Genomic DNA, 27,722 nt, shown 5'->3' on the forward strand with positions numbered 1-27,722 from the left:
GATGGTTCTAGGTAACAGACCTAAAAAAGAAAAACAGAAAAAAGAATAAGAGGAACATATTTTATTGATAAGGTGCATTTTATGCATGAAGCATTGTATAGGTTTTGGCAGTAATGTAAATGCCCTGATGACTCTGAGACTGCTGGGTTACATTCTGGTTGTAAGATGATCCCTCCTCCTCCAGAGCTGACGGTGTAAGCGAGTGCTCGAGACAGGAAGGACTGCTGAGCACTGAATGCTAACAAGGGGGAGAGGGAGTACATGTCCACGGCGAGCGGAAAGGTGGGGGGTTCAACAGCGAGATATGGAGAAATACAATTAACCTGCAATGTGCCAACGCCAAATTCACGCCGATCACAACCATCCTCACCACCGATCATCATCCTCATCATCACCGCCACCAACAGCGCGCCCGTCCTCGTCTTTTTTCTCCTAAGTGAAATGTATCGGGACTGCATGGGATCTTTTTTCTGACAATGGAGATTGAGAATATCGTTGCCAACACCGTGCTGCTGAAGGCGAGGGAAGGTAAGAGACGCGCAATGGCGCAATCAGTTATCTCTTAATGAATCCGGTTTAACTTTATCATGGACGCGGCTGAATTCAGCGTCTTATTGGATCTGAGAATATTCGCCACATCTGTATCAGTCTTTAATGAGCCTCTTCAAGGGTCCTCTCTGTTAAATAGCATCTCATCAAGTATGCTGGTACGCACTTCCTATGCAGTCTCCTCTGTCAGACCCCTAATGGAGATTACTATGTATTTTTCCCTGGATTCATAACGCAGAGACCGCAGTGTACCAACCAGAGACTGTACCAACCCATCCCCGTCTCTTCACCTGGGAGGGAGGTTGAACTGCAGTTGTAGGCCTCGAGGTTGCCCCTCTTATCTGCGCACAAAGAAGTGCACTGTGAAATGAGTGAAGTCGGTTTGCTCCTTACTGGACCACAGTCTTATCTGTGATAAACTCGCTATTATTGGACCACTCGATTCTGATTGGTCAAGCGCGGGATTGAGCGGTCAAATATTTATTTATTTATTTATTATCGCTGCCAAACATGTTATTTCACCGTTGCCCATGGCAACGTACCGGCGCTACTTTTGTGTCTCGCGTATGACTCCCGCCTATTACTCAATTGTCAACAAGTTTGGCGAATCAAAACGTTTAGTACGAACGCGTGTTGTAATACAAATAGATGACAGTATTCATTTTAAAGTCCGCATGAAATGAAAATTCAGATATCGTTTAAATGCATGTTATTTATCTTATTGTAAACAATCTGTGCATTTATCTTGTTAATTTTTTTTATATAAATTTCTTCTCTAAAAATTTCATACGTGGATCTTCTAGTAAAAATAGCAGACTTTCTGGTGATGTATACAAAAACCAGCCCAATTGCTACTCAAATCTAGCCCAATCATGTGGTGTGAAATTGGATCACGGTTAAAATCGTGTTCATAATCGCGTTTTAGTGGGAGGAGTGGCTTGTTTCCACCCGCGGACTGAAAAAACAACCTGAGGCAACAGTAACAAATTAGCCCAGTTCCGAAGTAAAACCGATGACTTGGCAACACTGTGAATGCAGGACTTCTCAAATCACTTTGTCCACTTAAACCACGCATAGATAGTAAAAGAAAAGGACACAGCGACCCCATTGGAACTCAACTGAGACAAGTGAAGCCCATTTTTAGCGTTTTTTAGCACTTCCATTTCTGACGCGCAGACTCAAACTAAGCTTGATGACGTTAGCAACCTGTCTGACAAATGTAAATCTTCTAGTAGCTGTGCGTGCAAACTGCCATCGTTAATCTTGCAGAGACGGCGAGCTTGAGCAACGAGTTCTGTGGCGTGAGTGAGAAAGAGTAAGTATTCTGATTAATTATTTTGTATAGTATTTTAAAATGTAACGCCAGTACGCCATATTAAGTTAATTGCCTGCGAGCTTCTCCTCCTGTCTGTACGGTAATTTCTCTACTGTGCGACAGAGAGTCGAGTGGTTATGACGGAATCCTTAGCCTATTTTTAGTTTTTAATTAGTAATAAAATATAGGCCTATTGTAATATTGTTGCAGCTTTTGTCTTTGTGCTAGGCCATACTAGCAGGCCAAAAGGTGAATCAAGATTAAAATAATATAAATAATTATAAATCAGATTAAAAACCATTTAAAATGCTGAAAGGCTTAAAAAACAACATGTAAACTGTTATATCAGATGTCTTTTTTTATTTGTCCCCAGAATAACTGTTGTTGTGATTTTTGCAGAACATAGCGAGTTCATTATTTTAATCAATTGACACTCTTAATTTCTATTAAAATGAAGTTGGAAAACAAACAGCAGAAATGTATTAGCCAGCACAGGAGGGAGCTTAATATATTTTTGGACAGTCGTGGCCTTGGAGTTAAAAAGATTGCGAATCACTGCTTCTTCAAATGACCTTTTTTGTTCACAGTTGCGTCAGTAGCTTCTCTTTTCTTTGAGTGTGTTAGCTGATTAGATATTCTTCACTTTATTTTGTTAGAGTAAGTAACAGGTTGGGTAACAATTTTCTCAGATAGGCCTTTGTTTTCAAAAATAGAGCCTTTCTTTATTATAGGGCCGTAAATGCATTTCTGAGGACATATAAACTTTTTATTATTATTATTATTTTTTTTTTTACTACATTAATAAAGTTTTGGAAATACAAAAAGGTTTCATCAAATGATTTAGGTACAGTGGGTATAGAAAATAATCACCCCACTCTAAAATAATCACATTTTGTTGCTTTGCAGCCTGAAATGACAGGTTTTGTTTTATCCAGCCGTAACTACTCAGTGCAACCTATAGCATCCAAGTGAAAGTGTTGCTCATTTTGCCAAGTGTATTCCCAATGGTACATAATGGCATGCACATGCCCTGCTTACTCCAAAGTCCCCACTCCAAGGGGATAAGGATAATCACTTCCATTTGGAATTTTCCAGAGAACCATTTGGTACCAATGCTAGTACCGACACACCCCTACTAGAAGCATAGTGAAGTCTAATATTTAGAAGTGGAAGGTATTTGGTACAACAGACAGACCCTCCCTGGATCAGGATGTCACTCCAAACTGGATGAAAGAAGTTGCAAGAAAAAAAAAAAAAAAACTTGCATTGCATTGCTAAAACGCATCTTGAAGATTCTGAGGCAGATTAGACTAAAATGTTATTATTGGCCTCAACACCAAACAATATGTCTGGCAGAAATTCAATACAGCCCATCCTGCAAATAACAGTATTCCTAAAGTAAAGCATAGAGGTGTTAATATCCTGTTATGGGGGTGTTTCTCTGCAGCAGGGACTGGAGCTCTTGTCAGGGTAGAAGGAAAAATGGACGGGGCAAAATGCTATCAAATTCCTGATGAAAATCTGCTGCCCTCTGCCAGAACATTGTCAATGGGAAGAAGGTTTACCTTTCAACGCGACAATGACCCAAAGCACACATCAAAACTGAACACACAGTGGTTGAAGGAGAAAAAGGTGAATGTCCTTGCAAGGCCTAGTCAGAGCCCAGACTTAAACCCCACTGAAAATCTGAGGAATGATTTGAAGACTACAGTCCACAAACGCTTACCATTAAATTAAACTGAAATTGAGCAGTTATGCGAAGAAGATTGGGCAAATATTGCAATGCTTAGAAAGCAAAGTCAGTACAAGACATCCCAACAAACTAAAAGGCTGTAATTAAGGCAAAAGATGCTTTAACAAAATAATTACACTTGGGTGATCCATTTTCCTACACAGTGATTGTTGTTGTTCTTTTTCTCTCACATGTTGGATTTGTATCTTTCACTTGAGCCCCTTTCACACTGCACGTCGGACCCGCAATATTCCCGTAACATTGCCTGGTCGCCTTCTGTGTGAAAGCAACCACGTCCCGGAATTGATTACCGAATTGAACCCGGGTCGGGGACCTAGTAACATTGCGGTAATCGATCCGGAACGAGCGCTGTGTGAACAAAAGCCAGATCTAATTCCGTGTCGAAGTGATGATGTGCGTTATCGCGCGACTCTTTTATCAGCTGTTTTGAAGGAAGATCAACATTCGCGACGAAAACATATGTGCAAACTGTAATGAAGCAGAGATCAGTTTAGTTCCTCACTTTCCGCGCTGACGCCGAGATCGTTTGCTTGCTTCAGTTAAAGTATAACGTGCCAAGCGTTGTCGACTCATACATTACACGCCACGCGCTGATGTCACGTGTCGTTACGGGATCTTCAAGGGTTGTGTGTGAAAGCACGCACATATACCGGGTCATCACTGGCAGTGTGAAAGTGCCAAATCTAGCGACCAGGGAACAATTACAGGAAAACTTTACCCCTGTATTTGCCGGAATGGCAATGTGAAAGGGGCTTTGGATGCTATAAGTTGCACTGAGTAAATACAGCTGGATAAAACAAAAACCATCCATCTTTTTTTCAGGCTACAATGCAACAACATTTTTAAAGGGGGGTGATTCTTTTCTACACACACTGCATTTAAGATTTGTCTTATTTTTAATTTAAAGGTTTTATGTATGTACATTTGTATATGTTATAATTTACACCAATGTACAAAGGAAAGTAATTGGTCATCATTTCTCATTCTCAAAAGTTTTTCCACTGTTTTTAAATTCCTTATTCTTGTAATCTCACAATTAATGTAAGCTCATAAATGCTGTGCATAGTTATTTTTTTTTATTAAAAGCAAAATGCTGTTTAAAATACTTTTAGATGAAGTATGACAGGACATGCCAACTTTCCAAAAGCATTTCATGTCAGCTTCCCAAGTACGTTTTAGGGGAATGCTGAAATGGCATAATCTTTGTGTTTCTTCACATTTGTGTGTTTCTGTTTGTGTTGAATAATGAGTAAATAGTTGGAATTATTGCACGTGTGTACTAGGCAAATTGATTTGAAGTAAATGAATGTTTATCTGATTGTCATGTTTTCAGCCAGTCATCTTGCTCTTCTTCCTGTTTATCTTGTTGTGCCGTTATGTAAATACAGAAAATATGTTTGCCCAGCTTTACATTACATGTTCCAAAACTAACAGCCTTGCATAGACAGACCTTTGACTTGTGGCATATTTATTTCCTCTTTCTTTGTCTAACTTCAGCGGTCGCTAATATCTGTATTTTTAGAGTAAATCGTGTGAGAGTCAAACAACTCAGTGATTGTGTGTGCGTGTGCGGGTGCATGTTATTGCATTAGTATTTAGTGAGTGATACGTTGTCAATGTATAATCAAATGCAAGAATGAACATGTTGTACTAGGTGCATCTGTGCAGTCTCAATTACCATGTTAGAACTTAATTACAATTAGGAGAGACTGCTTTTTATGTTAGATATAGAAATTATCTTAATAATCACAATGCATTAACAACTAAATATTTAAAGTTGCTGTCAATTTAGTTAAAGGGGGGGTGAAATGCTCGTTTTCACTCGATATCCTGTTAATCTTGAGTACCTATAGAATAGTACTGCATCCTTCATAACTCCAAAAAGTCTTTATTTTTATTATATTTATGAGAGAAAGATAGTCTGTACCGATTTTTCCCGGAAAAACACGAGCGCCTAGAGGCGTGACGTGTGGGCGGAGCTAAAGAATCACGAGTGCGAGTAAGCTTTTGCATTGAGAGCGTTTGGAAGCTGTGACACAGATCCAGAGGCTGAAATTTAACAAGAGCAGCATCAGCAAAGGCGTCTCTATGTGGTATGTACTGAAATTGTACATATTTGCTTAGCGGTTTTGGAAAATGACTAAGTTCCACTTTATGTCGTCTTTTTTTTTTTTTTTTTTTTTTAAGCTGTACATGTTGAAAGTGCTGTTTGATGACAACATCGCATGTTGTTTACTTGATTTGCTTACGCACCGATAGCTAAGTTAACAACACAGAGATATTTGAAGCAGTTTTACTCACCGCATGCGGTTCCAACACACGATCGTGACCCTTTTCCGTTGGGATTGCATTATTTTTAAGAAATAAACGATGTGCAAATCCGTCGTCAAACTGGGCCTTGTTTGTAAAACAAGCATCTTCGAAATGCAGGGAACAAACAAAAACACTTGCACAACTCCGTTGATGCTCTGTAAAAATAAACTCCATCCACTGGTACCTTAATGCTGTTTCTCTTTTGGTAATCTGTGCAGGGTTGTCTTGCCCTGGCAACCAAAAACACACTTCTTTTGTGACTTTTCGCGACGCTCTCTCTCTGATCAGTGAGTCTGTGCTCAGCCTCTCAGTGCTCTGCTATACAGGAGCGCGCGCTTTTCTGGCAGAAGTGCCCTTAAGACCCATATATTCCGCTCCATCTAACGTCACACAGACCCATATTCGAAAAAAACTTTCCAAAACTTGTGACAAACCGGAAGAGGTTTTTTTGGAACAAAAATACTCCTTCAAACGTACAACTTAATTTTTGAAACTTTGTCCATGTTTAGCATGGCAATTCAACTCTTTAAAAGTGTAAAAAACTCAGTATGCATGAAATAGCATTTCACCCCCCCTTTAATTTATTATGTAAAAAGACATGTTTGAACTGTTTTCAACTCAACACTTCATCTTAAAAACATTGCATTCATAGCATGAGGCATGCTGAAGTCATGAGGTGAGATGGGATACAACAACCAAAGACATTTGTATTCATGTGTACATAGACAAACAAATGTTATCTAGAGCAGATTGACTGGCTTCATTGCAAAATTGCATTGCTATGGATTTATTTTTATGGATGAAACAAACAATAAGACGCACATTACTCACCCCTTAAAAGTATTTGACCACCCCCCCAAGGGTAATTAATTGTGTGTGTGAGTGTGTGTGTTTGTTTTTCAAGAGCTTGACTTGTAAGGCTGTCTGTAATGTTGCTGGAATTTTGGAGTCACTGAATTTACAGTAAATCCTGGAGGATAAACTCTTCTCATTCCTCAGTTTTGAGGAAAACTGTTTTCCCACATACAAGGAATGCTTTTGGCCTCAAGAGAGCAAGCTTTTGATTATGCTCTTGTATGTTGCTTGTATATTTTGAGTTAAACAATTATTTTAGATGCTTTTAATGGCAGCTGCAGTGACATGACAGTGACTTTACCAATTAGCGATTGGCTCTTTCAATCAGAAGGTGGGGTTTCCTGCAATTGGCGGCCATATTGAGCGTTGCATTTTTCCCCATTCAAAACTATACGAGTGCAAGTATTGGGTATTCTATAGTCTTTGTTAATACTACTAAACATGATGCGGCTTGTCATTAAAGGTATAGCTCAAACAAATATGTAAATTCTCTCTTTATTTAAGCCGGGCATATACAGTGCGATTTTTGCTGTCGTACGAGCTCACCGATGTTTTTTTTCTCGGGAGAAAATCGCAGATGCTCGCATGGTCGCGGCTCGTACAGCATAAGAACAATTACAGGGCAATCTGAGAACGTTACGAGCACCTCCCGATAGTATTCAAACATGTTAAAAAAAAATTGATCCATCAGAAGATGATAAAACCCACATATTATGCATATAAATAGTCTACATAGTAATTTTAGTTAATTATACAGCTCATTATTGTTATTTCAAATTGTACAGAATTTCCCGTTCAGATTTATGAATGAATATACCTGTTGTATTTCTGGCAAAACTACTAGAAATAGCCTTCTCACCTCAAGTTGTTTATGAAGAACAGAAAGTCCATGCTTTTCTCTGCTATTCAGCCATTCTCTTTGCCATGTCTTTGTTTCTTTTTTTGGCCATCATAAGCCATTTCTTAGCCACAAAGAAAATTATTTCGTCCTCCGAATCCATATTTTCATGATTGGTGTGAAACGTAATGCTTACGTCAGAGCTTGTAAAATCATAGTAAATTCATGTCGTATGTGACTGCCTCCATATGAATTTTTGGATAAACTCAATCATAACGTGTGAGGGCTCACGAAGTTCCAACCTTCAGAATCGCACCGTGAATGGTCGCCATTACTCACTCTGATGTTGTCCCAGAAGAAGTACTTTTGATGAATGTGTGGGTAACCAAACAGTTGCTGGCTGCTGGTCCCCATTGACTTTGACAGTAGGAAAAAAACTATGGAAGTTACTGGGGACAGCAACTGTTTGGTTATTTATCAAAAATAACTTTTATGTTCAACAGAAGAAAGAAAGAAACTCATTTGAGAAACAACGTGAGAGAGTAAATGTTGACAGAATTAACATTTTTGGGTGAACAAAACAATAAAATACAAAGAAAGATCAATCACTGCTCTTGACTGAAGAACTTAAATACAGTTGTTTTAAAAAGAATCAATAGCCGCTTTTCCACTGTCGGCCAAAAGGGGCGTGCTAGTGCATGCCAGGGCCAGTCGCATTTCCACTGTCACTTCCGGGGCTTGATCGTGCCTCATTGGTGCTTACTCTGGGCCAACGGCCTGGGTTTTTTTACCTGATGAAAACCTTGGGCCAAAGCAGGCCAGCAGGGGATAGAGGAGTGGTTATGAACAAAGGCGGAGTTTCTCCGCGTCTGGAGAACGTCAGAGCCACGGATCATTTCAGAAAGCAGCTATAACACCAGCATTAAAAACTTTTTAAAATAAGTTGAGCTCAAAACTCACTTTCAGTCAGAAGCGAGTGTTTGAAATAACTTGATCCTATGTGGATTATAAACACCATATAAGGCAGAAATATTTATAAGCGATGCAAAAGACTATGCAGGATAGGCATTAACATTACCATAGTAAACATAGTAAATATGGCCGCTGGAGAAATCAGTAACATATTTAGTAACATATTTAGTAACATATTTCATTTGTCATAAGTCTCGTCTCAAGAGTTTAGCTCCGCATAGCCTATGTCATAATATAGAATCAATCAATAAATATAGAAATTATCATTCTTTCTAAATGTGATGTATATAGGCTATTGTGACTTCAAATAAACAGAAGCAGACTCATCTGAAGAGCAGACTATGTTCATAATGCTTTATTTCTGTGACAAATTTTCAATCCTGAAAAATTATATCATTATGATCAGTGCATCACTTATTATAGTAAAACATTGTTGCTTTTGGATTTAAATATTTAACAAAGCATGCAAACAAACGGCTGCTTTTATCATGTTCGTTTTGTAATCGCGCTAGTTCCAGTGACTTATTTCTTACTAGTTTTCTGATAGTCCGAGGCTATTAGCAACGCGCGGCCTGTTTTAAGCCCTGGCTCGCACTGGCCCAACAGTGGAAAGCGGCTAATGTATTGTTCATACAGGGAAGTGTATATAGTGTTAAATTGTTCATTTAATTTCTTGAATGCTACTGTTATCACATCTACTGTATATGAAAAATAAAGCACTGTTTATTGTTTATTGTTTACTGTATATTATGTGTATTTGTAATGTGTATCTTTGTTGTTATTTTTATATGACAGAGATAAAATAATGACAAAGATTTTTGTCTTTGCCCACTTTAATCTAAATGTCTGCCATTCTTTTTTTATGTATAAGGCTTTTGAAATAGGAAAATCAGTTTGGCAGTACTACTCAGACAACTTGCAAAATAGAAAAACCAACATGACAAAGAATAGTGATAAAATCGTGAATCGTGATTTTTCTAAAAAAAACAACAACAACAAAACAAAAACACCTGATATGATGTCAAGCCATATCTGTGTTTTAAGCATCAGAGTCTGATGATATTGTAATTTGCATTGTGTTCATCTCACTTTCTCTCTCTCTCATAGGTGGAGGGGGGAAGCGGAATGGGCGGAGCAAGAAATGGAAGGAGATGCTCAAGCTGCCTCATATAAGTCTGTGCGAGGAACTTAGACGCACTGTCGGTAAGATGAATGTATGAAAAAGAGAAATCATTTATACATGAGCTTTGGCTGAATATTTTTTTAGGTGGGGTCATCAATCCATAAATTCAAATTATTTGCATAATATGCCTGTTTAATTCAAATAATTACAATTAACTGCATTTATAAATTTTCATTAAGAAAATATAATTAATTATTTCCCAAATGTACATTTATTTATTTATTTTATTAATTGCACTAAATTGACAGCCATTGATTTAAGGTATTAAAATACTAATTTGCTTGTATTTGTAGACAGACTTTTTTATAGACTGAACTACATAAACTTAAAGATCTTGAACTTTAATAATTTTATTTTTTAAAGGATCAGATTTATATTATTAGCATTTTCAGCCATTAAAACTATTCTATTAATTCATCCCTGATTTAAATAACAATCAGTGAACTTATTCCATTACAATTAAGGACTAAATAATTAGTTGCAGATACTATTGTACCACAATTTTCACCAATAATTAATCAATTTCACAAAAGGTTTCCTTTTTTTATTTGTGAAACCCAGTTCACCTTAAAAGGGGAACATGTTGACATATGTATTTTAATTTGGTTCCTTAAAAGGATTGGTTTAGTTTGTGGTTCACTAAACAGAGCATACTTACTAGTGTATTCTTCATTAAAGGGTTTATATGGTTTAGAATGTTGCTGTCAGTTAAAATTTTATTCTGCTGTGTGGGCAGGTGTGTGTGTGTTTGCGTCAGACAGCTGTAGACCTTGGCTCAGTGAGGAAGTCCCGGCTGAGGCTGTTTCCTCTTGGCCCAGAGTCCACCAGGCCTGCAGGGTTTCAGAGAGTTCTGCAGCACAAGCGCTCAGCTTGAGCTCTGCTCACCTTCACTGTGATTTAGTGTCGCGGCTGTCTGCTGAGTTTTGCACTTTGTATGTGTACAGAGGAAATATTTGAATAAAGGGGTCATATCATACATTTAAAGCATTTTATTATTTCCCAAAGGTCCAGAAAATGTGAGTCGGTCTGAATAAGTTTGTCTGTCTGGCACATTCCACGAACGTGGTACAATTTTGTGTCACGTGACTTTAATTCTAAATTAAGGCAGAAATTTCATGTTTTGTTGTGAGATCTATTAGAAATGTTCTAACATAACTTAGAATTAAAAGTGTCTAATATTGAATGGATAATGGTATACCTCTTTAAAATTGGGATTTTAGGCTGTTCATCACCTCGACCTTCTCGACTGTATCTAATGATACAAATAAAAAACAATGTCATCATTTTGACACAATCTGATCAATCGAGTGCAGTAAAAGTAAAAACACCTGTTCTCTCTCATTTTCCTAGTACAAGTAATTTTTTTATGGGGTCGTTTTAATATTTAATAATGCGACCCATTAAAGATTATAGATGAGAAAAATCATATGACAAAGACAGTTTTAACCCTCTTTCTCTCTGTCTCTCCTGTTTATCATGCTCAGAGAGGGATTACACTAGCATTTGTGAGAAGCAACCAATTGGTCGTCAGTTATTTCGGCAGTTCTGTGACAGTCAGCCCAAATTACGGCGGTGCATAGAGTTCCTGGATGCTGTGGTATGAAATCTCTGCACAAATCTCCACACCTTTCTTTAACCTCTCTCTCTTTGTCTTTTTCTCTCAGACTGACACACACATAGAACCATACTCACCTTCACTCTAATGAAATACACATTTTGTGTACACTTTAAAAAATAAAGCGTGTTTTTGCAGTGGTTCCGGGGAAGAACCATTTTGGGTTCCTCAAAGAACCTCTCAGGTTTTCTTTGACAATCTAAAGAACCTTTTTGCACTATAAAGAAACTTTTGTGCAGCTGAAAGGTTCTGTAAATGTTAAAGTTTCTTCATGAAACCAAAGATGTCAATGAAGAACCTTTATTTTTAAGAGTGTACTGACTGTTGTTTACCATTCAGCAAATACTGCAATTTCATTGGTCATTTCAGCATTATTTGTTTTTGTGTGTGTGTGTGTGTGTGTGTTTAGGCATTGTATCAGTTGGCTCCGGATGAGAAGAGAAGAGACGTCGCTTTAAATATTTTAGACACATATTTTAATAATGGGGTAAATATTGAATTCAATATTTTGCTTGCACACACCTGTTCTCACGCTCTCCTGAATGCACGTGTCTATTGAAAGAATTGCTGAAAAAATGACTGAACTTTAAACTTCTCTCTTTTTTTGGATTGCACTCTATCAACCGTTCTTCCTGTTTTCTCTCCCTCCTTCCCATACTGTCTTCCTCATGTAGTCGGCTGCTCATCTGCCAGAGATCGCTCAGGATGTGGTTGGGGAATGCAGACAGAAACTGGAACAGAGTCCCTGTAGAGAGCTGTTCCAGGAGTGCTTCAGGTAATAACAATGTCGTTTAATGCCAAGTCAGTTCATTTGCCAGCCAACTACTGTAGGTAGATGCTAATTCATATATACTACAACTTTTGGAGAGAAAGCTAATCTCCAAGATACATTCTGAACTATGCTTCAAAATTACTTTACCGCTCCATAATTTAGGGTTGGTGAGATTGTTTAATTTTTCTGAGAGAAGTCTCTTATGAGCACGAAGGTTGCATTTATTTAATCAAAAATACAGTAAAAAGAGTAATATTCAAAAATATTTTAAATAATTTAAAGTAAATGTTTTCTATTTAAATGTGTTTTATTAGTAATTATTTATGTGATGGCAAAGCTTGACTTTCAGCATCATTACTCCAATCACATGATCCTTCAGAAATCATTCTAATATGCTTATTAGGTGATCAATAAACATTTCTTTTTAATATCAATGTTGAAAACAGTTGTGCTGCTTAAAATGTTTGTGAAAAGTTAATAGTTGAACTATTCCTATGCTGTAGGCTGGTCTGTGTGTTAACACGTGCTAATTCTGAACTTCAGTTCAGTGTGTTTGGATTGTCAAGGCTGAAGTGGAATCACTGGTTTATCCAGCTCTTTTTGTGGTGAAATGCTTGTGGATCTCATTTTTTTTTTTTTTACTTGTATTAGAGTGAAGACTTACGGTTATAGAATGAACCATTCGCTGTAGTCGTACTGTTTCTCTGAGTAATGTGAACACGTGACTTTGAATCTAAACAGTTTTTAGTGTTTGTGTTTTGCCTCGGCCAGTTATTTAGTTCTGTTTAGTTTAAGCTTCCTTTCTGTTGGAGAGGGGGTGAGGTGGAGTACTTTAACCCTTCCTGTTAAATCTCTATGGGGACACAGTGTTTGTTGAAGTGTATGTTTGTGTATTTGCGTGTTTCATAATTAAAGGGTTGGATGGCATCAGATGCATGATGCTCGTCTGCAGTCACACATGTACACATCATCATTCAGGTTTTGGAGAGTTGCTAACAACAAGTGAAGATGCTACAAACTTAATGACGTTTTTCATGGCATAGAAGCGCCTCAGTTGCTTTCAAAACATCAAAGTCTAAGTAGTTTTGTTTGTGTAAATGGCTTGTAGCAATACGTATTATGGCAGTAATATGGTACAGTGATGGTAACAAAGGCTATTGTGTATTTTGACAGATACTGTATAATTACCATATTCACGTACCATTCACGTACGTCTCAAGCATTCCTTCTCTTTTTATTCAGGATAGTCCGTGAATATTTAAGAGGAGAGCCATTCTCAGCATATCAGGAGACAGTGTACTTTTCCCGTTTTCTTCAGTGGAAGTGGTTGGAGAGGTAAGTAGCATCTCTATTGGCTTTTCTATGTATTTATTTATTTATTTGTTGTTGTTGTTGTATTTCACTTTTTATGATGGATTTTCATATTTTTCTAACAATAAAATCTACAAGATAGTGTTTCCAAGTTTTAACATGACCTTCATACAACAAAAATAAATCTGTTCGTTTTAATAAAAAATAACCGTTGGTTGCAAAGCATAGTTAAAGAAATGGCCTAAAAGTATTATTATATATATTTTTGTGTGTGTGTGTGTGTGTGCGCGGTGAATTGATTTGAAATGTATTTAATTTGCAGGCAACCAGTGACCAAAAACACTTTTAGACACTACAGGGTATTGGGCAAGGGCGGATTTGGTGAGGTGGGTAGGTTCATTAGTGTCAGATCATTACTTGAGGATTTGACATGACATATTATATTAGAATGTATAAAAATCATGTTAGGGCTGCACATCTCATCAGTAAAGACGCTCCTGTAATTAGAAGTATATCTCCAGCACATGCGTTCAGATCAGGGTTGCCAGGTTTTCACAACAAATCCTGCCCAGTTGCTTCTCAAAACTAGTCCAAAACTAGCCCAATCGTGCTTCCAGAAGGTTACCCGATAAAAAAAATCTTCCCGGGGTTAAAATATAAATTTTTTAGTAGGGTTGCCTTGGTAAAATTCGCATTTTAGGGGTTAAATATCACGTTATTTGCATTGGGGTCGCTTTGACCCGCGGACATGAAAAACAACCACAGACTTGGCAACACTGGTTGGCATTTACTAAACCGAGCCATAATTCACTGACAATCTACACAAAATCGATGTTAAAATCGCAGAATTTTGAAAACGATTTTGTGTTAGTTGTCGGTAGACTACGTCTCTGTGTAGTAACTGCCACTCCACCTGAACCAGTGTTGCCAAGTCTGCGATTGTTTTTCATGTCCGCAGTTTGAAGCAACCCCAATACCAATAACGTGATATTTAGCCCCTAAAATGCGAATTTTACCAAGGCAACCCTGCTAAAAAACTTATATTTTAACCCCGGGAAGAAATTTTTTATGGGGAACCTTCTGGAAGCACGATTGGGCTAGTTGTGGACTAGTTTTGAGTAGCAACTGGGCAGGATTTGTTGTGAAAACCTGGCAACCCTGATCTGAACGCACGTGCTGGAGATATACTTCTAATTGCAGGAGCGTCTTTACTGATGAGATGTGCATGAAAATCGCATTCGATTTTTTGCACAGCCCTAAATCATGTCATACGTAAAATATATAAAAACATGTCTTATATTTCAAAATCACCTTAAATACCTATTTAACTGTCACACAGCAGGCATACTTAAAGGTGCACTGTTTCTTTTTTCTAGTTTAAAAAGTGCTATACATATAGATATGAATAATACTTTATAGAGAAATTACATTCAAATTATAAAACTGAGTGGACGGCAGAAAAGGTCATTAAAATGCATTTCTTTATTCTTTTCACCAGGTTTGTGCCTGCCAGGTTCGTGCCACTGGTAAGATGTACGCCTGTAAAAAGCTGGAGAAGAAACGGGTGAAGAAAAGAAAAGGTGAAGCAATGGCATTAAATGAAAAACGCATTTTAGAAAAAGTTAACAGTAGTTTTGTAGTAAGTACTACTTTCTTTTTATTCCTCATTTTTTACGTTTATCTTTACCTGACGGTCTCAGTTGCATGCTGGTCTTGTCTGTATTATTTGTGCAATAAACCGTTGACTCACACTCTCTGTGATTCAGCTTCCATGAGGTTCTCAAATAGGAACAATATTCGAAATATCAATTTCACATGAATTTTTCATGGGTAGTTGGGATAAATCTTGTCTGGAGTAGTAATTAACAATGAATTCCTACCAACTGAATCATTTACCTCCTGACTAGCTAAATCACAGAGAGATGCAGCTATTTGGCTGTGATCCCAAATATCATCCATACAAATTCATTGAATATTTGCGGTGTAAAAAGAGAGATTTAAGCTGTTCTCATGGTAAACAGATACTCTTACACAGCATATATCACACAGCAGTCCTTGAAATAGTCCCGACACACAGGGTTCATATGTTCCTGCCGTGATTTTGAATATCACCAGTTTTACAGAATATTTTGTTATAAGTTTTTTTTTTTTACATACATAAATTTGTACACATTTATTCTTGGCAGAAATCTAGTTAACAATTTGTTCTTGACATTAAACTTGAATGCATGTAAACAAAGACGTTCAATGAATAACGATTCACATTTTGGTTTGTTCTTGACACAAAGATATTATATAGCTTCAGATAACTGATATTATAGTGCACTGGTCATATGGATGACTTTAATAATGCTTTTTTAGATCATTATTGGAGCCCCAAAACCCATACACGTTTACAGAATAGAGAAAAGTGGCCAGGACATTCTGCTAAATGTTTTCCTTTTGTGTTCCACGGATGGAAGAGAATTACTTTAAAATGACAAAGTACTGAAGAAAATTATATTTTTGGCTAAACGCGCCATAAACATTTTAAACCTAAAAAACAGTGATTTTAAAAAGAGAATAACTAGCCAAAAATGTGTTTCTATTTTAATGTATTTTAAAATCTCATGGATTCCTGTGACAGTAAAGCTACATTTTCAGCAGCCATTACATAGTCTTTTTACACTATCTTTTGAAATTTGGTCACACAGTAAACATTCAAGAACCTCAAAAACAATGGATTTTAAAAGAGACCGGCCAGCCAGCCGAACATATATACAGACATAGCTCACAGTGCCTGCAGTGTAATGTCGGCATCTGATTCATTCCACTACAGCTGTAGAGCACCTGAGCCTCTGTCCACCCACCCACACACTAACACACAAGCTCACACAGACTCACACAGACACATACACATACAGGTGAGTTGTGCTTAACATTGCAGCTGTGTGCAAATGTCTTTTAGGTATTTAATTCGCATCTAAATTTAAAAGAAAGACAACGTGTGTATGTGTGTCTGTGTGAAAGAGCATGCATGCGTGTGTGTGTGTGTCTTTGTGCACATTCATGCTACAGGCAGGAGCGATTGCTCTTCATGAACTACTTCACAAATGAGAACATCTCTGTTACCTAGCAACGCTGACCAAACAGCAGCATTAGAGAGCGGAGTCAAGAGCTCTAAACCCTAAACCCACACATACTCACTCACTCACGCTCCAGCCCAAGTTCATTCAGTATGGATAAACAGCCTCATGTTTAAAAGTTAGGGATGACAAGTGAACTATAACAATATAAAGTGACATAATGCCGTGACTAATAAGAGATGGGAAACCGCTTGTGCTCTCCTCAGTGTTTTTACTTTACCATTAATTTGTCAACTTTAAACAGCAAGTTATCGGATCTATTTATTATGTCTACACATATCTATATCTATCTATATTTATATTGCCGAAGGATTAAATGTTATGTTTGGGGTTGGTAATTATTATTTTTTTTTATTGCTTTTGAAAGAAGTCTCTTTTGCTCATTAAGGCTGCATTTTTTCATGACAAAATACAAAAAACAGTTTTAAATAACTGTTTTTTTTAAATATTTTTTTATGTAATTTATTCCTGTGATGGCAAAGATGAATTTTCAGCAGACATTTCTCCAGTCATCAGTGTCACATGATCCTTCAGAAATCATTCTGATATGCTGATGCTGAAGTCTCTTCTTCTCACCAAAATCAAATTTATGTCTGTGATCAAAGCTGAATTTTCAGCTTCATTACTCCAGTCTTTCGGAGTCACACAGTCCTTCAGAAATCATTCTTATATGTTAATTTTCTGCTCTGTTATGATTATTGGTGCTCAATCATTAATATTTGTTCTTATCAATATTGAATATTGATCAATATTTGCTTTTGAGAGACAGTGGAGTCTTAACCGTCCGTGGCTTGTGTTAGGTTAGGGTTAGGGTTCAAACACATATGTGCTTCATCACTGTGTCTGTCATGTGACCAGTGTTGTGCCTGAACGCGTTCTTTGAACAATAGTTCATGAACTCGTTCATATTTTGGGCGAACGTGAACTGAACGTGCTTCTATTAATGCCTGATGAACGTTGCTGTCAACTCGTTCATTCTGGTGTCTGTGAACGGCACGCTCTCTCAGGTTAACTTCGTTCAATAGGGTGCCAGATTTCTATAGAGCCTTCCAGGCGAAAACCCGGCTAAAACACACCGTAAACGGGTTATATGTAGTGGAAAAACACCCAATCTGGCAACACCACCAGTGTCGCACCGCCGTACGCCGCATGCGTGACGTGTCATCAAAAAAAAAAAAAAAGCATTGAGGCGACAGCAGCATGTAGCAAGAAGGCGTATGATCATTTAAAATAATTGTGTGATGCTTATGACAAGGTCGGTGAGAATGGGAGACAAAGCATTAAAGCAACAATGGGGAAATGCTGTCCCCTCAAATGTAAACCCTGGTTGGATAAGGATTCAAAATTGTATATGAAGATGAAATCTGACGCATAGCTTCATTGTTAAAACTGATAAAATAATTGCTGTCTGTGATTTTATATGGTCTGTGGCAATAATTGTGAAAAATAATAGCTCGCAGCAACATATGGAAAAAAAGAACTATTAACTAGTTAATTTTTGGAACTTAGTAAACTTAGTTCAAAATATTGTATTTGAACTATGAGCTGAACTAGTTAATTTTAAAATTTGTGAATTGAACTTTGAACTAGTTCATGTAGAAAGTGAACTATCCCAACACTGCATGTGACTGTGTTCCTTTTTCAGGCTTGAACTGATAGTAAAACTAAGGACATTGTTAACTGGCTTTACATTTATTTTGAAAGATGAAGTTCCCGATTTTTGAAAGGGGCATTACATTACCAACAAGTGCTTGCAGTGTTCGGCCAATCAAAGTGCACTGGGTCAGTTGGCCAATCAGAGCAGACTGTGCTTGTCAGAAGGAGGGACTTTGTAGAAAACTATGCATTTGAGAGAGGCGGGGCATAGAAGACCTACAATAATGTACAGTATTTGAAAAATAATGATCTTCAAAAAAAAGCATCATAAGAACCCTTTAATATTTTTGTTGAAACCATGCTACAATTTATTTGAAATATAGCTTTTTTGTAACATTACAAATGCTTTTACTGTCACTGTTAATCAATTAAATGCATCCTTTGTGACTAAAACGATTAATGCATTTAAAAAACGAGTCTTATTGACCCCTAAATATATAATACAGTAAGGTGTCATTTATTTGTTTACATTTCAAAACCGGCATAAATGATAAATGACTAGATAGGTTTACAAATGTAGTTTGTAAGCATTCATATTGGCGTTATGTTTCACTAATGATGTGAAGGGTCCTTTGATAGTCCTCATGGTCTTCTTGAGCCGCAGGTTCTCACAGTCACATCAGCTTCATGTTTGAGTTCACAGCCCTTACCCGAATCTGTCTACTTCTGAAACCTAACCACCCACAATCTTGGGTGTAACCGCTAAAGGGAAAGAGAACCCCTCCTTAACACAGCGGTTTTCAGCTTCTGCAATGGTTCTTCTCACACGTCACTCAGCAGATCACAGAGGATCTGCTGGTGTAAAATGATAATACACTGCATACTGGATGAAGTAGCCTTTTTGGACTGGGTGGCTAAGTCAAACATCACCATCATTACTGCAACTTAAGGTTTTTCTAAACCCTGAAACCGAAGTATGAAACTTTCTAGTCCTGCACTGTGAATGATACCTGAAATTGTGTGGCTTGAGTCGATGTGCATGTGTACTTTTCTATGCAATCAGACGTTTTAAAACTCCCATAGAATACACCATCATTCAAAAGCTTGAAAAATGTTTTGAAAGAAATCTCTTATGCTCATGAGCATTTATTTGATCACCACCACCCTAACATCGTGGTAGCAGGTTTTGCATGAAAATGTACAAATCTAGGTTAACTTTCAACCAATGAGGCCCTTTGCCTGTAAAAAATAAATCCTAAAGTAAAACAATAATGGAGATTCTGTAATGGCTAAAATCATATACAGTCCTTTTCCTGTGTGTGCATTATGGACTGTATAGTTTAGTCTGTTTGTACAGGCATAACCCTGTGGAGTTTTAAAATGTGTTTCTGTATATTACAGGTGCTGGTCATCCAGATGATTTATGTGAAAGTGTTCACACCTGAACAAACATTCTCATGAGCTACATTCGACTGTTTCACATGCACCACACAGTTTCATGTATCCTTTCTTCATGAATGGATAACAATGCACCTCTTTCTCTCTTTTTCCTCCTTAGGTTAGTTTGGCATATGCATATGAAACTAAGGACGCTCTGTGTTTGGTGTTGACTATAATGAATGGTGGTGACCTGAAGTTTCACATCTATAACATGGGAAACTCAGGTTTTGATGAACAGCGTGCCATCTTTTATGCAGCTGAGATCTGCTGTGGCTTAGAGGATCTGCATCGCGAGAGGATCGTTTACAGGTGTGTTTAGTCATCTCAACACACACACATTTGACCGTGTTTACATGCATTGCACGTTCTGCAGATTTTCCCAAGGTTTTCCAGGATATAAATGACAAAAGGTCCACAGGTTCTATTTAGTGGTAACTCAGTTGGACTTTATTTCTTTGTGTATTGCATGAAGAATATTGCACATTTTGAAGATACTGAATTGCAGCAGGCATAGTAATGTTTGACTGTGTGATTTGAATATATTTGCATTTTTAAGTATGTTTTTGAATGTAAGGCTTAACTTTCCATCTATACTGGCAGGCTTCATACATGCAAAATGAATGCAAACAAATTTGGATTTTTTTTCCGTTTTGGCCGCAGGCAGATTGAGGAAATAGTTTTTATGGAATTACATGGTCACAGCTGTGCTAGTAATAGAGCAGGATTGTTATATCATCTTCATTCAAGTTACTTGGTTAACTGTTCAGATTTAGACCATGTGTTGCAATACTGTTCAAAAGTTTGGCATCTTAATTTTTTTTAAGAAATCAACAATTAGTCAGAAAGGATTCATTAAATTGATCAAAAGTGACACTTATAATATTATAAAAGATTTCTATTTCAAGTAAATGCTATTCTTTTTCATCAAAGAATCCTGGAATAAAGTATAATGGTTTCCACAAAAATATTAAGCAGCAAAACTGTTTTCAATATTGATAATAAGAAGAATATTTTTGAGCACCATATAAGCATATTTATAAGATCATGTGACACTGAAGACTCGGGAAATGATGCTGTGAATTCAGCTTTAATAAGTTAATTAGTAGTTATTCAAATTCAGTTATGAAATATGAATGTTTTCTCTGTTTTTGCAGAGACTTGAAACCTGAAAATATTCTCCTAGATGACCGTGGTAAGCCATTTTTATTCACCACTATTTTACATCCTTTTTTTTATATTTACACATCTCTACACTGCAACAACATAGCAACTAGCCAGAACACCCTAGCAACCAAATAGCAATGCCTGGGCATTCACCCAGAACACTCTTTCATTGTGGCAGCGAGTTTTGCAAAAGGAAACACTAATAGATTTTCTTCATAAAATGTAAACATCTAGTTTTCCTGTTAAAATTCTTTAATAAGATCATTACCCTCTAAGGGCAACACTCTTTATCCCTGTACCGTTTTGAAGCATCTCATGTTTGGGCATGTTAGGAATGATAATACTGCAGGTTTTAATGAGATGCTGTTCTCCAGGGCACATCCGTATTTCTGATCTGGGACTGGCCGTCCAAATTCCAGAGGGTGAGACGATACGAGGGCGCGTTGGCACGGTGGGATACATGGGTAAGAGCCAAACGCATTCCATATCTCTTCAGCAGTACTTGTCCTAGAGTGTTTGACCTCATTTATCTCTGTATGTGTTTTTAGCACCGGAGGTCATTCAGAATGAGAGCTACACCTTCAGTCCAGACTGGTGGGGTTTGGGTTGCCTAATATACGAAATGATTCAGGGTCAGTCTCCTTTCCGTCGCCGGAAAGAGCGCGTGAAGAGAGAGGAGGTGGACCGCCGCGTATGTGAGGACCGGGAGGAATACACTGAGAAGTTCTCTGAAGATGCTAAAGACATCTGCCGACAGGTGCAGTCCTAATGGGTGGGGGTTGGGTGGTGTCTCACTAAAGAATAACATCTAATAAAATTGGTATTGGGGTCAATGGCATTAATGCTAATTTTTCTTTTGTCTGAATGTATTCAGTTATTCAAAAATACATTTAAAAAGCAATTCATAAATACAATTCAGTCTTATCAGAAATTAACACGTTTTTTTTTTCTGTTCAAATTAACATATATTTTTTTGTGGGCATAAGTATTTTTATGATTACATCTTTTAATCAGCAAAAATTAAGTAGTTATGTTAAAACGTTATTTTTTGGGAAAAGTTTGAACGGTAAATAAAAATAAGGTGGATATAAGCTAAATATTTATTCAATAATTTGTGATATTTGTAAACAAAAATTACCTTTTTGCTTAAAAAAAAAATTTCTTTATTAATTATTAAAATGTGTACTTTCCTATTCCCATGTGTACCTTTAAAACCATTTTAATAGTCTTAGTTTTACAGTAGTAAATTAAAAAACTTCACATAAAATTTTTTGGAGTTAATTCAGTTTAAACTTGTATTGAAAGTGCAGAAAGTTTTTCAAGAGCAGTGTAAATGCAAGCTTTTTAAGAACTTGCCGAACGTTTTATTTTTCACTACATTTCTTTTACAGATTTTCTTTTTCTTTATCATGGACACTCAGAATTAAGTTGAACCGTTCAATGTTGGCTATAATATGTAATATTTTCTACATGGGAAAGAGTGATTGTGTAGTGGTGGAGTGTTGTTTAGTCCTCTCTCATGGTGTCATGGAACACTGTGACCTCAGGGTCACTTTTACTTCCACTGGGATTTCTCCTCTTCCATGTTAGCCTCACTTCTTTCACTCTCTGACAGCAATTTTCCTCTCTTTTTCTGGGATCCACAGTTGTTGTGTAAAGATCCAAAGGAGCGGCTGGGGTGCCAAGGTATTGGAGCAGCTGAAGTCAAACAGCATCCTATTTTACGCAACATCAACTTCAAGCGATTGGAGGCCAGCATACTGGACCCGCCGTTCTGTCCTGATGTGAGTTATTCCTTGGCATTTATTGTTTTTTTTATCTACTTGATTAAAAAATCCTATAGGACTAATCATGTGGATTTTCCAAGTGGATGCTTACCATTTTCAATGTGTTTTTCAGCCACGTGCGGTGTACTGCAAGGATGTTCTGGACATTGAGCAGTTTTCTACAGTCAAAGGTGTAAACCTGGACCCAACAGATGATGACTTCTATCACAAGTTTGTAACAGGAAGTGTCTCCATCCCATGGCAAAATGAGGTACTACACTGTGGTCACTACAGCACAATAACATGTACATAAATCTGTAAAAAAAGTTTTACTTTTCATTACTTCTGAAGAAACATTCATTATTATTATTATTATTATTATTATTATTATTATTATTATTAACAAATTGCTATATATATAGTTCATATAATATCAGTTTAATTTTATGAAGTGTAGGTCAACAGCTGTGTCATTTATTTATGATTTTTGGTATAAACATCTGAGACAGTTAAAAAGAGAGACAGCTCCAATAAATCAATAAAAGATAACTTTCACTTAGAAATTCATGATGGATTATATGATTTATAATTCTAGATGGTGATGTGGCCATGATGTGAAATGGAGGACTTGCATGGATTGTGCACTGTACAGTTGTGTGTGTGTGTGTGTCTGTATTTCAGATGATTGAGATGGAGTGCTTTAAAGAGATTAATGTGTTCGAGATGGATGGAGTACAGTGTTCTGATCTGGATGTGAACAAGCCAAACCCGGCACCCAAGCGAGGATTCTTCTATCGTTTATTCCACCGAGAGGCAAGTGCTAGCGTGCCGCCTGCCGTGGTCAGAGGGGGTGGGGCTTGAGGTATTTTCTGGCTCTTTCCGAACAGACCTTCCCACCTTCATATTTTGGTTTTATTGCCAATAGATCTTTGTTCGCCTTTTATGATCTTGAATGGTAAAACCGTCTCTGCATGCCTACACTTCTCATTTCTATCTGTGCCATGAAATGTAAACAGACAAGTGTACTCTGTTAAAGTCAACATGAAACGAAATTTGCAACCTATTTTGCTTCCATAATGTTATGTATTACATGTAAAACAAGATATTCAAAAAAAAGAATTTTAATTTCATGTTGAATTTAAGCGTAGCAATATAAATGGATCCTATTTCTGTCAGTCTCTTGCCTGTGTGTGTGTGTGTTTGTGGTGATGGGAACAAACCTCTACAACACTGTTACAAACTGAGCCTTTAATTTAGGTTTATTCTGACTAACCCTAACCAAAGTAATGCAGACCTCAGGACTGATGACTAGTCAGTTTGACGTCAGAATTTTTTTGGTTTACCACTTATAGCAAAGTTTTGTTGGTTAAATGACAACTGATTCCAGTTCATACTTAACTGTGTAGGTTTGCACTGAGATTGAAAAGCTTTCATTCATTACCAATTATTTAATCTCCGGTTTAAAATATAGCAGAGAAAATTTTAAGCTATCGTGGGCTTGGCCGCTGGATGTGGAGTTTCCTGGGCTGGTGTGGTTACAAATGGTCCTCGGTTGTGAGGCCGGTTGAATGTACTGCCAAATTCTCTGAAACGCCTTTGGAGACGGCTTATGGTAGAGAAATTTACATTCAATTCATGGGCAACAGCTCTGGTGGACATTCCTGCAGTCAGCATGCCAATTGCACGCTCCCTCACTCACTTGCGACATCTGTGGCATTGTGCAGTGTGATAAAACTGCACATTTTAGAGTGGCCTTTTATTGTGGACAGCCTAAGGCACACCTGTTTAATAATCATGCTGTCTAATCAGCATCTTGATATGCCACCTGTGAGGTGGATAGATTATCTCTGCAAAGAAGAAGTGCTTACTAACACAGATTTAGACAGATTTGTGAGAGAAATAGGCCTTTTGTGTACATAGAAAAAGTCTTAGATCTTTGATTTCAGCTCATGAAAAATGGGGGCAAAAACAAAAGTGTTGCGTTTTATAATTATTTTCAGTGTATATATTGGTCCCCCAAAATTTTTTTCATCATTAAATGTTTAGTTCAAAAATCAGTGTTCAATATGGTACTGGTTGCATAAACTCCTTTGACCAGTCTTAAATATTTAGTCATCTAATTTGTTTTCTTAAAAAAGTGGTGGTGGTTGGTTTGAAATTAAAACTAAATTGAAACAATGCATATTATTTGCCTTAGCATTTCCCTAATGTGACTGTATATTTAGAAACACTCATGTTTGCTATGTTAGTGTGTTTAAACTTCATACATGTAATAAGTTGTCCACTGTGCTCTTCATCATTTCCAGGTTTGTTTTAGGAGTGCCAACAGTGAGGAGGAGGAGAAGCCATCTTGACTTAAAACCACTCCCACTTCCCATCAGCTGCCAATCAGAATGCTAAACGTATGAATGTTCAACTGTATTTATGAACTGTATTAAACTGTATCATAATTAAAGAAAAGGGTATGAGTTTAAAGAATTTTGTACATTTGTACTTGAATTATGTGTAGATGTATATTTTCACTAAAGGTTGTATTGTACAAAAAGCCATAGAAATACCACTTGAATGCATATGTAATGTTTTTATTGTTATTATTTTTCATCTGTACTGAATATGAAATGTGTATTTCTTTTTAAGCACAATATAAACACTCACCTTTATTTTTTAATGCTAACCTCCTGTTAGCACTGCCTTTGTTTGTATGTTAGATTGTTTGGCTGGACAGATTTGGTGCACTTGTTTTGTACAGTGGGGTAAGATAAGTCAACATAAAGAAAGCAGTACGAATGATCTATTCATCATTATCGTTTTTTCAGTGGTCAGCCGAAATGGGTTGATGGCTGATGCTCAAATGCTGACAAAAACTGTACAGTCGAAGTATCAAGTGGGGTCCAAAAGTCTGACAACAACAAGGAAAACACTTCTGTTTTATATCATTCTAATTCAGTGCAATTAACTAGAATTCAAAGTATTTGGTTTATCTATGTCAAACCAAATTTGCATATTTGATTAATAACCTTCACTAAAATTGTTGTAAAGTTAAGTAATTTAACTTGACTAGTAAATTTCACAATTAATCAGAAAGAAAGAGTGAGTAACATTGAATTAAACATGATATTTGTAAGTAGAAAAACTGAAAAAGTATTTTCTTGTAAAATGTGCTCCAGTAATATGGCTTTATTTTCTTTTTGTTTAAACTTTTTTATTATTCTAAAGCATTCTATTTATTTCTAGGTTGAAATTACATGTAGAATCCCAAATTTTCAGTGTGGCCTCAGACTTGACCTCCACTGTATAATGTATGTTTTTAAAACTGAAACTATCCATTGACTAAGCTGTACTGACAGAAGGAAGCATTGACACTTATGTTAATGGTAACTGGAGTGCCAGTAGCTATTGCCAGTGTCCTCAAAATGACCAAATATCAGAAAATGTATTCGCCTGATCAGTATCATTGTGTTACTAGTCATGACCATTTCTTCATAGCTTCCATGCAGTTCATGCAGCTGTGCATGGAATGAGTAATCTGCATCTTGGATCTCTGTGCATCAGGTGACTTATACCTGTTTTGGTCATGTGCATAAAAACAAACATTTGTTCTTCGAAACTAAGTTAAATACCTCAACATATCTTTCAGAGATGACAGGGAAACAATCAGACGTATTGCTCAATCGGCGACTGATATGGAGTTTACAGGGGCTGATACCAGTGCCGGTATCTTGAGAGCCGGATGGCTGATGTAATGTGGATATATATACATAAATAGCTGGTTAAGAGGAATAGTTCACCCAAAAATGAAAATTTACTCACCAAAATGAAGATAAGTTTGTTTCTTAATCATACCAGATTTGGAGAAATTTAGCATTACATCACTTGCTCACCACAAAAATCCACAAGTAATCTCCAGTCCAACAATTAACATCTTACGAAGCAAAAAAAAATATATAAAAAATAAAAAAATGCATGTTTGTAAAAAATTAAATAAAAAATCTGCTATTCCTTTTTAATGATTTTCACATGAAATTGAAAAATTGGCAATAGTTATGGACTGATGCCAATAAACTCAAAATTAACCGTTTTATTTGACTGTTTGCTAATATCCACCACATTCTGTTTAGTTTTCTTGCCCTGCTCTTATGGTTACCTTTAGTGCCATCAGGAATCTTTACAGGGATTTCAACCAGGCCAGTGTAAACTACCTGAATAAGCTTCATCTTTCAATTTGCTCACGTGACTGCTCTTAAATGAGCAGTTGATTTTGCCTTAGGTGTCATATGTTCAGTTAATATTCCAAATGGAGTATTGATTGATCTGTTAATGATAAATATTATGTAATTAATTACAGTGCACCATGTCCAAACTGTGCAATCTGTTTATAATACACATGCACATTCAATGTTACATTGCTTTTGTGTGAATTTTGATACCATTATTTTAAACGGGATATAGAGGTGATGCTTCAATTCAGATATGGGAATTAGTTTCAAATTTATCATAGAAATAACAGACCTGTATTATTCCACATGGAATGCCTTTATATAGGACATTTTATTTTGATGCAGTTCTTTAAAACAGAAGTGTGCCATTTTATCTTAAAATTCTCTCTACTAGCCCAACAAAATATGCAGAGACAAAACAAACCAAGTGTATGCTGATTCCATCTCTGGCTCGATCAAAACACTGCTTTGTTTGTAGGAGAATCCCAACCAATCCCAGCGAGTCTGGGGAGGGGTTATGACGTAATGCAGCACTGGCAGTGAAGCTCTAATAGGAAGCATTGTTTTACCTTTGTCTGCTCCATCACTCATATGTGTTTTTCTCTTTATGAGGATCTTTATGGTCTCTTTTGCAAAGCTGTGAACTTAAACTCCTCTTCTGTTATTCCCATATGTGTGCATGTGCTACTGTATCCATGGTTTTACAAGAGAAAGAGCACTCACTTTGGTTGACAATAAAATTCTGAGTTGACATATGGCCATTAAAATGTACTTTTCATTCTCAATAAAAACTCACAAGAAAGTTAGTTTTTAAACCTTGTATTTTTGAAGATTACACTGCCTTTTAAATATTTTTTCCTCTCTGGTAACATCTTTGATTCATATATATATATATATATATATATATATATATGATTAAAATAATTTAACTTGGGAAA

The 27,722-nt window shown here is 36.8% G+C and overlaps 1 protein-coding gene across 2 annotated transcripts; it reads left to right on the forward strand.

Annotated features, from left to right (window-relative positions):
* Positions 1-195: 195 nt before the first annotated feature.
* Positions 196-27,586, forward strand: grk4 (G protein-coupled receptor kinase 4). Of its 2 annotated transcripts, none has more exons than XM_052582208.1 (16): positions 196-528; positions 9,703-9,798; positions 11,263-11,375; positions 11,803-11,880; positions 12,068-12,168; positions 13,408-13,500; positions 13,799-13,862; positions 14,975-15,115; positions 19,756-19,946; positions 20,792-20,829; positions 21,176-21,265; positions 21,350-21,558; positions 22,448-22,585; positions 22,701-22,838; positions 23,249-23,429; positions 24,874-27,586. In XM_052582208.1, the coding sequence occupies exons 1-15, from the start codon at positions 477-479 to the stop codon at positions 23,426-23,428; spliced, it is 1,722 nt and encodes a 573-aa protein (XP_052438168.1). In that variant the 5' UTR covers positions 196-476; the 3' UTR covers position 23,429; positions 24,874-27,586. The 2 variants fall into 2 exon arrangements, with proteins under 2 accessions (XP_052438168.1, XP_052438237.1); XM_052582277.1 differs by having other exon boundaries at positions 23,249-23,380.
* The last annotated feature ends 136 nt before the right edge of the window (positions 27,587-27,722 follow it).

This window comes from Carassius gibelio, chromosome A1 (genome assembly GCF_023724105.1).
Source record: "Carassius gibelio isolate Cgi1373 ecotype wild population from Czech Republic chromosome A1, carGib1.2-hapl.c, whole genome shotgun sequence".
In the NCBI taxonomy this organism is placed as follows: Eukaryota; Metazoa; Chordata; class Actinopteri; order Cypriniformes; family Cyprinidae; genus Carassius; species Carassius gibelio.